This window comes from Lissotriton vulgaris, chromosome 6 (assembly GCF_964263255.1).
Source record: "Lissotriton vulgaris chromosome 6, aLisVul1.2, whole genome shotgun sequence".
NCBI classification, from domain to species: Eukaryota; Metazoa; Chordata; class Amphibia; order Caudata; family Salamandridae; genus Lissotriton; species Lissotriton vulgaris.
In genome coordinates this window covers 1890953095-1890962356 of record NC_141694.1, presented here as the reverse complement: position 1 = coordinate 1890962356, position 9262 = coordinate 1890953095, and the positions used below count along the sequence as shown (strand labels likewise).

The window sequence follows — 9262 nt, the reverse complement described above, 5'->3', positions numbered from 1 at the left end:
TGGCTGTTCAACCACTGTTCCGTAGAAGTGGTGATAAAAAGGTGACAGTGTTGGAAAAGTAACAGTGAGCTAGACTTCCTTGAAGCAGCTCTTGGAAAATTAAAAGTCATCTTTAGAAAAAGAGCTTGAATAACCTAGATTATATTCTTGGGTGCCTGAAGGAGGATTGCATTAGTCATTTCTGCAGGTCAAGTAAACACAAGGAGTAACAAGCATAAGTGAATCACATTTTTAATGCTGCACAGTATGAATTGACTTGATGAAAATACATGCCACCCAGCACTCATGCACAGAAAAGACTTGTACATTGTTAACATAGCAAAGCAGCTGCGGCCCGTGATATTATGGAATGGACTAAGATATAGAATCCTCCTTCGAAACCACTTACACCTCACCCAACACTAAATGGGGGAAAGAGTCCTTCGTCTTAACAGATGACAAACTGGAATCCTAATTCTAAGAGTACCAGATGTTGCCTCTTTGGTTTTTTGGGCACCTCAGTCTCAGAACTGCCCCCAGTGGTTCTCAGAAGTTTCCAGTAGATTAGCCAGTGATAGCCTCCAGGTAAATAACAAGTTCTTTTTTTAAAAAGCGTTTTATATAGCGCAAACTAGACCAGAGACATTGGGTTTCAAAGCGCTTTACATGAGCAACAGTTTCGTTACAGACGGACACATTGTTAGGCACAGGGAGATTAACTGATTTTCCCAGAATCACAGGATGTTGAGCGTTGTTGCCAAGACTTGAACCCGGTTCCCCAGCTTCGAGGTCGGAAGCTCTAACCGCAAGGCTACATCCTCTCCGCTCTGCATTGTGTTTCTTCAGAAAATATCACTACGGGAAGAAGGGGGTGTGAGCGAGGAAGAAACAGATGGCCAAAGATGGGCAGCAAAAAGCAGTGCAAGGAAACTCCCTGTGAAAACAAGCAGCGGCGCAGTAAGGATAGCAGCAATGGCGGAGGGAGAGGGTGCGAGCAAAGAGGCAACAGATGGCCAGAGCTGGCCAACCAAAAGAAACAATCAGTGAAGTCCTCTGGGAGAGAACCAAGCACCCAAAGGCGTGACAGATGGACACTACTGGCCAACCAGAGCAAAGGACTTTCGAAAGGCAGGCCAACCAATTAACCAGAAGAGCTGGGCGTGTTGAAAACCCATCGAGAGAATGCAGCATGCTTCGCAGAGCAGCACATGTGCTACCCAGGCTCTATCTAAAAACAACAGCCAACCAGACCACAAAACATGCCCATGAGCAGCTACAAATCGACTCTCACACTAGCCTGTTAGACCAGCCCCATAGGCACTGCTAGATTGTCCTTCAGGCTGGTCCACCCCGCAGGATGTATGATGTTACAACGCATACTTTTACAACGCATGCCTTTGCAATGCATTTTTTACAACGCAAAATCCTTTACAACGCATTCCATTACAACCCATGCCATTACAACGAATTGTCTAAAAACTACCTTTACAACGCATTCCATTACAGCGAATACTACCTTTACAACGCATACCATTACAACGCATACCATTACATTGCATGTATGGTAAGTATTGGGTAGTGTAGAGGTAAAAATTACTATTCTAACTCCAGGGGGTGCAACAGTAGGGTAAGTTTTGGATAGTGTAAGGGTACTATGCATTGTGATGGTATGCGTTGTAATGGTATGCATTGTAATGACTGCGTTTGAATGACATGCGTTGTAGTGGTATGCGTTGTAGTTTCATGTGTTGTAATGGTTGGGTTGTAATGGCATGCAATGTAATGGATCTTGCGTTGTAGAAGTTGCGTTGTAAAGGTTGTTTCCCACCCCGCGTGGCCCTGTGCATTTAAATGAATGTCAGACGCCCCACCCTGAATGGGACGGCCTTTTCCACATTCATTTGTTAACGGTTGAAAGTTTCCGCCAGTGGAGCCAGCGGGGGCACCGCCCTCTCAACCCAAGCGGCTCCTCAGCCTCTGAATGAGGCCAGAGAGCTGCATGTTTAGCGAGGCAGGGAGACCATCGATTTAATGCCATTTCTGTCTCCCAACAAACCCTAAATGACCCCCAAAGTATTTATAATAGAAATTTAAGAAGGCATTGCTAATGTAAGCTATGGATATTGTATTGTTTATGATAGCGTTACAGCCTGGCATGAAGCTTCATTAAATGCTGCTTGGATCAGAAAGCTGCGAGTGGAGCATTCTGGGCTCTTTCACTGGAGGAAGTGACACACGGTAAAGGAGGCGGAAGGAAGAAAGGGCAAAGTCAAGACCTAGAACCAGAGCCATGGGGGCCACGGCACCATTTTTATAGAGAGTGCTTGGAGGACCATTAAGTAGCAATGGGCGTAAATAATCATCTATAAACACTTGTGCTGAAACCCAGGACCGGATTGGCCGTAGCGGGCGCTGGTCGTTTACCCAGTGGGCAGGATGGGTGGGGGTTGGTTTTGTCGCCGTGGGGGCCGGTTTTGTCACAGGGGGACGGTTTTGCAATATCAGCTTCCTGTAACAGAAGTGTGAGCAGTGCTTCTTACTAGCCCCCCTCCCCTCCTAGGGCTGGTTGAGCAGCAATCCGCCAGGGCTGGCTGTTGTTCCCAGTCCAGCTCTGCTGAGACCCGGAGTCTTCATGAAACCACTGAATGTTGCACCGCCCACCACTGACTCCCTCTGGGTAGACTGAGGGCTGCTGTCAGGGAAGTTCTGTAGGAAGAGAGCTGCAGAAGCAGTGATGTTCTTACCTGAGCAGTAACTCCTGGATTAGTTGCAGGTAAGTCCTTCACTCTGGCTCTCCCTTGTTCGCCCAGTACTTACATCAGCACAGAGGCACTCAGCCTCCACAGACAGGCACAACATTGCAGCTCCTCCTTTACTGATAGTAGTGTTGTATTTAAGAGTAGTGTTTCTTTTCAATTGGATTGAGTAATGGTTTCTTGGGACAAAGTATGTACTCTACTGGCAGGTCTATAGCCTGCACCAGTGTTCTAAAACACTTGCTAAATTAATGTTATTTTTCGTTTTTCTTTTACTGGCTATGTGTACCGGTGTAAATAGGATACAAATGTACTTAATCGGCTGTTTCTCTTCCAGTCACATCCACTAACAAGGACATGGTCTGAAGACTCATGCTGTCCTACCCTCCTCCAGTGCCATGTGCTTGGTGGAGCCACAGACGGCCACAGACGAAGGACCTCTGAGAGGGGGTGTGGGGGTGCCTTATGGGCTGGGGAAGGTCCCTTTCTGTAACAAAGATTGCCAGTAAGTGATCCATGCATTGCATCCTCATCCCTTCTTTGTCCCAGTTCCCCTCCCCATCAGAGGATGAACCACAGCAGCAGCCCTGATTGTGGATCCATAGAAAGGATAAAACTGCACCAGCGAGAGCGATCAATGCAACACCCAAACTTAATTCAATAGGAAAACAAAACACAACACCAGAAATGACACTGGGACTCAACACACCCAGCTCTTCATGTAACACAAAGGTGGATGGACAGCCCTGTTAGTGGCCCTCCGGAGATCCAGGAGTGGTGGCCCCACCGGCCTCCTCCCGCGACGCCTACTCACCAATGCTAGGTCTGCCATGAACTGTTCCAGGGGTCCCATGTTCAGCTTCATTCTATGTCCTACATCAGAAGATGCCTTGGCCTATGTCGCTGAAACATTGTGCGTGTCTGTGGAGGCGGACACCTTCTCAGGCAGTTCAGGAATGGGATTGGTAAGCAATGCCCACCCACCGTAAGAATGTTATGCTTTAGAATTTGTCACTCATGCAGTTTAATTACCCCAAACCCTCTGCTATTCTATGTAAAGCAAGTATCATCAGCAAGAGCTACAGATGCAGCAGAAGCAATGCCCCCTCATCACAAAGTTCTTGATGTGGTGTTGTCTGGAAAATTCTGATGCCGCCAATGAAGACAGAAGGCGGGTCTGGTGGAGGCCAATGATGATCATGGGGCCACCAGTGTTGACCATTGAAGATCTGAAGCCTATGTGGTAGAAGCCAATGATCAGTGAAGACCCGTTGAGTGCAGGCCAATGACGAGGCGAGGATTCTCACTGCTAGCCAATGATGAGCCAAGGACTGTGCAGTGGCATGGACCCAGGTAAGCAGCTATTAATTGCTGGCAGGGACAGGTTTAGCTATGGAAAAAAGAACAATAGAATTAGTGGCCATTTGTGACTGTACATGAGAATGTGACAGAGTTAAGAGGCCTAGGACAAGATATAGTTTGAAGCTTAAAACTTTTGCTGCTTACCATTATATTACAACATTCATATGTATCGCAGTCTCTATAATTGCATGTTTTGTGTGCCATGTAGCCATGAATAGCTCAATACTAAATGTTTGACAGCCTGTTGAGTTGCCAGTGTATGTCCTGTTGGATCAGTGAGGGCTAGGGCGTGATGGTCTGATTTGGATCGGGTGAATGAACACATGAGGAGGGCACAGAGGTGTTGGCGAAGGAAACCAAACAGTAACTCATAAGGCAACCACACAGTGAAAGACAACCTTCATCAGGCTCCGCTTGCTGCAGTGAAAATTCATGAAAAGTTGGGCTGTTACCCCCGGTGAAGTGTTGGCAGTGGCCACTAAATTCTAAATGCAACACACGGACAGAAAGTGTGTCAGTTCCAGAGATCCATAGTGGTGTGCCCCATCGGTACACATTAGGCATTGTACACACGGCAGTGGCTATGACTTTTGTCTGTCATTCTATTCTTAAGCAAGTAAAACATAATTCACATTTAGTGTACACAGTGAAGAGACATTTTACACTATGTTCAAGACGGGTTGATTGATCTAATTTCTTTCCTCCAATTGAGACCCCCATCTACCTGGGGCTATCAGTGAGCAGAGATCAGTCGTTGTCAGACCGCAGTCTTTTTCACTCAGCCTGCACACGTGTGTGCACATGTCTTGTGAAACCCACAGAGAGATTCTGACCCAATTAGAGCTGCAGCTAACCTCATTTTAAGAGGTAGGCACTGGACTCAAAAGAAAACACACTAATGGAACTTGCAGAGATCAGAATGTGCTTCTGTGCAAATTGGCCAAGTCTGCACTTGGGACAGGTAGCTGCCTTATGTGACAGTCAGTAGTGTCTCATTATAGCTGTGTTACTTGCATCTTTAGATTGTGGCTGAACCTGCAGGTAATTCTCAATTATAGCCTCAGTTCAGAAACACAATAAAATAGAACCAGAGACCTTTTCAGTTATTCCCAGCTGAAGTACTCAGGCGACCAGCCTGCTTTGAACACTCTCATTCTTTAAACACGTTGAACACCGAGGACACTCAGTCAAGAGCATCAAGGGGGCGCCAAGATGCAGGGGCTGAGACAAGAGGTAGCTCGCCTCACGACGGACTGCCAGCACGATCCCAAGATCCAACTACAAGCTTTTTAACTGCAGCAACTTTACTATGCGCAATTGGAGCTTAAATTCTCATGTCTGCTGGCAGCAAGCTTGAGCTCCAATGGATCCACATTAATGGATTTAAAATGTGCTCAGTTCAGTAACAGGGTTTTAGAAGAGACCTGTATTGTTATTTTTCATCATTACCTCCCCGGTCAAGAATTTAACCAGCTCCTGTCTTCCGTTGATGTGATCGCCAGGCTCCCTGTCCGAAATCAAACATGGATTACGCGTTACTCGATGGCTCCATGAGAGGCACGGAAAGTTCCATTGAAAGATGATAGAGCAGACATCCAAATGTATCCTCGTCATGATGGAGAGGTGCAATCAGCCGGAAGTCACCAAAGCAGGTAGGGAAACCCAGATTGGTCCTGATCTGATAAATTCATGTATCCCTGGAGGTCAGCTCTCGTCAGCATGTATTAGCTTTAGAATTACCACGGTAATACAATGAAAAGATGGAGTGATTAAAGAAATCACAACTGATTTAATAAGCTGTTTGCAACGTCATGGTACCGGGTTTGTGTTTTTAATCTTGGAGGTAAGCATATGTAACTGACAAAATCAAAGAAGTAGTCACACCTGCTTGACCGGAGATGGGGTCGCATGCCTGTCCCAGACTACCCTTCGCTTCCCTGATCAGCCATGGCATAGTTTAGTCGTATGATCTGCTCCTGATCTTAATGTATGTGTATACCTAGATATTTGACAGTATCTTCACTCCACTGCTGTGGAAGTTCACTCAGAAACTGGCAAGTGGCCGCTGTCAACGGGATGAGCTCAGATTTCCTCCAGCTGATCAAGAGGCCTGAGAAGTGGCCAAATTCCTGAATCTCAGGGACTACAGGATGCAGATTCTCTGAAGGGTGTCTGAGAAAAAGTAGTATGTCATTCGCGTAAAGTGATCGAGCAGACAACCAGATCATAGCCACAGCAACGTATTTTGCCAGAGCATCACATTCAACATGTATTTAGAGGAGTAAAGTTGAGTATAAAAATGTTGCAGCTCCTCCAGTACCCAACCGTTATCGAAAGACCGGGTCCCATCCAAAGTATGAGCTCCGGCATATATTCGGACCCCCCTCTGGTAGCCTGTGTGGCAACGGAGCCTGCAATAAGTACAAAATATTTGGGTACGGCAGTCCTGAGTTGGTCGCATGAAACAGAGTTTAGCATAGCGCGGCAAGGCAAGCACCAGGTTCTGGCCCTACTTTCTTGGAGCAGGGCATTTAAACTCATGCACACCAGAGCACGGTCCAACAGCATGCAAGTGGGGGTGCTTAACTTCTCCAAGCCAGGAAAGGAGAGTGAGAGAAAGGAACCAGTAATCAAATTTGACCAAGTGCTGTGTGGCGCAGAGTAAAAGGTGTGACCCGGGAGCTGGGCATGCTGGTGAATCCATGAATCTCTGAGAGAAAGGGAGTCATGAGTGTTATGCAATACGTGCATTGCATGGGGCTTGCCACTTGGACCCGATGCAGTGGAATCCATCGGGTTAAAGCATAAACTAAAATACCCCCAACTATGATGTGGTCAGGGTCTGCTTTCTCCAAAAGTTGCGACAGGCTGTGAAAGAACTCAGGAGAGTCAATGTGGACTAGACTATGGAAATACCCTACTGGCTGAAGTTGGTGATACCTTGCTCACTAAGCTACAGGTGGTTCAGAACACCGTGGCAAGACTAGTTGTGAACCGTCCTGCAGGCACACCATCTGCGTCTTTGCTGAAGGAACTGCATTGGCTCCCAGTGAAGAAGCATTCCTATTTCAAAATCTGTTGCCTCACGTATAACGCCTTGAGAGGCAAAGGCCCACACTATCTTAAAAAAACTCACAAACTACGTCCCAGGCGGAAATCTCAGATTGAGCACCCAGACCCTTCTGTGTGTGCCCCAAAGTTATAAAACTCGCACCGGGGGTAAGGCTTTCTCCTATCTCACCCCAGGATACTGGAACAATCTACTCATAACCCTCTGAGAGACCCCCTATACAGTAAATTCAGGAAACTACTAAAAGCCTATCTAAACTACTTTATCTGATTTACACCTCCAACCCACCTCCCTCCTCCCCTGACCCAGGCCTCCCCCAACCAGCACGGGCAAACCTGTCCCCAGCAGCAACCCGTATATGAACCAAAACAAAACCATACCCAATACAAACAATTAAACATAGTGCTACATGCCAGAGAGGCTAGGCAACACCGAGACAGTAAGTTCCCATTTGAGATTCATTTTAACTTTCAGTAATTGGGATAAGGATTATTTGCAGGGGATAGTGGGGAAAAAGAAACATATGGGCCATCAGCATTATCCAACTGTTGTGAGGGTCGACCCACAGACAACCATCAGTTCTGGGTACAATAGCTATTCTGTGGAGTCTGCCATGGCCAACAGGTTGTCAAGTCGGGTAGCTGTGGTCCTCAATCAATATCCAACACATCTAGAGGCTGCGGAAAGAAGTACAGCGCCTAGAGCAACTATAGCAGCTCTGTGTCCTCTATGTCAATCTGCAGGGAAGAGGTCTGAGCTGTTTGCGGCATGGAGATCCGGAGGAGACCATGCTGGAGACCTCCAGGAGGAGCCACGATGATCCTTGGCATATGATCTACAAAACACCTGGGCCTCTGCAGGGGAATGGAAAATACTCAACCTGTCCTGCACATCAACTCGGCGACGGCAGAGTGTAACGTGTCATTGTGAAGGCCCAGCTCCCTGAGTGAGGCCTTGACGCTCATGAACTTCGAATGGGCCGCCCAAACCAACAAGGTGAAGTCCAGGTAGAAGGAGACTATACCTCCCTGATACTGGACCTGGTCATGTTCAGCCGCCAATTGCAAAGCTGTGTCTATATCATGGAAATTTAGCATTCAGGCAATGATAGGCCTTCTAGCTGTGCTGGGGGGGCCTCGGGCTCAAGGACTGATGCACACGCTCTACTAGGAATGCTGATGGAAAAGCTTTGCGACCAATGAATAAACCAGGGGTTGCTCAAAGAACAGATCCATTTTGCCCATGGCTGTGGACTCCGCAATACCAACAATGCGGAGGTTGTTGCGGTGCAATCTGTCTTGCAGGTCCTCGTTTTTCACAGCCATCGTCTTGACCTTGCATTTTCAGCTTTTCCTGGCACTTCAACATGGCAGAGGCACCATCCTCCAGCATACAGACCCGCTCCTCAGCACCCTTCAGCTGCTCGTTCATCTCATTCTGCCTGCCCATGGCCCTGAAACCCACATATATCCCCACTATAAAGACCTCTACCATGGCCGGCTCTGTCAGCTCCGAGGGGCTCCCAGCCGTTTCGCCCATCCAGGCTGCTGTGGTCATCTCGCCACACTCTCCATAGTGTTCAAAAGGCAGCTTGCGCTGTTTGGGGTCTGTTCGACCCATGTTATGTTGGGGTAGGAGAAGATGGGTGCGCAGAAGTTGGAACCACAAGGGCCTCTGGATGTGGTCAGTATTGAGTCCAGAACGCACGCCCCAACTGAACTTGCCACCCTGACACAGGTTACATGTGAGACGGCAGCGCCCCATGCAGGAATCCCCTCAGGACAGCCCCTTGGGAGCAACAAGACAGTGGAGATTGTCAGCAGTAAGCCACGCTGCAGCTCACCAGTGTAGGCCGCGATCTCAGCGAGGGCCGCAGACGCCCTAGCAGAGTATCCTCTGACGCAGCCAGCAAAAGCCATTGGCTGGAGTTTGGGCTACTTATACAGTCGGTGGCTAGACATGGGGCATATATAACATGCTGGAACAAGATCAGAAAAGCAGAACCCCTCACACTGAATTATAGGCTATGGAAGGAGCTACAAGAACATGACTTGTCTCCAGCAAGAGCTTATCTACAAGAATCATTTGAACTTAC

At 47.7% G+C, this 9262-nt stretch overlaps 1 protein-coding gene across 1 annotated transcript in view; it reads right to left on the bottom strand.

The window, feature by feature from the left end:
- Positions 1–215: 215 nt before the first annotated feature.
- Positions 216–9262, bottom strand: part of LOC147709789 (antileukoproteinase-like) — a 74017-nt gene continuing 64970 nt past the window's right edge. Inside the window, exon 4 of the mRNA XM_086928230.1 lies at positions 216–4125. Coding sequence (XP_086784356.1) covers positions 4100–4125 — 26 coding nt within the window. The 3' untranslated portion in view covers positions 216–4099. The remainder of the gene's footprint in view (positions 4126–9262) is intronic.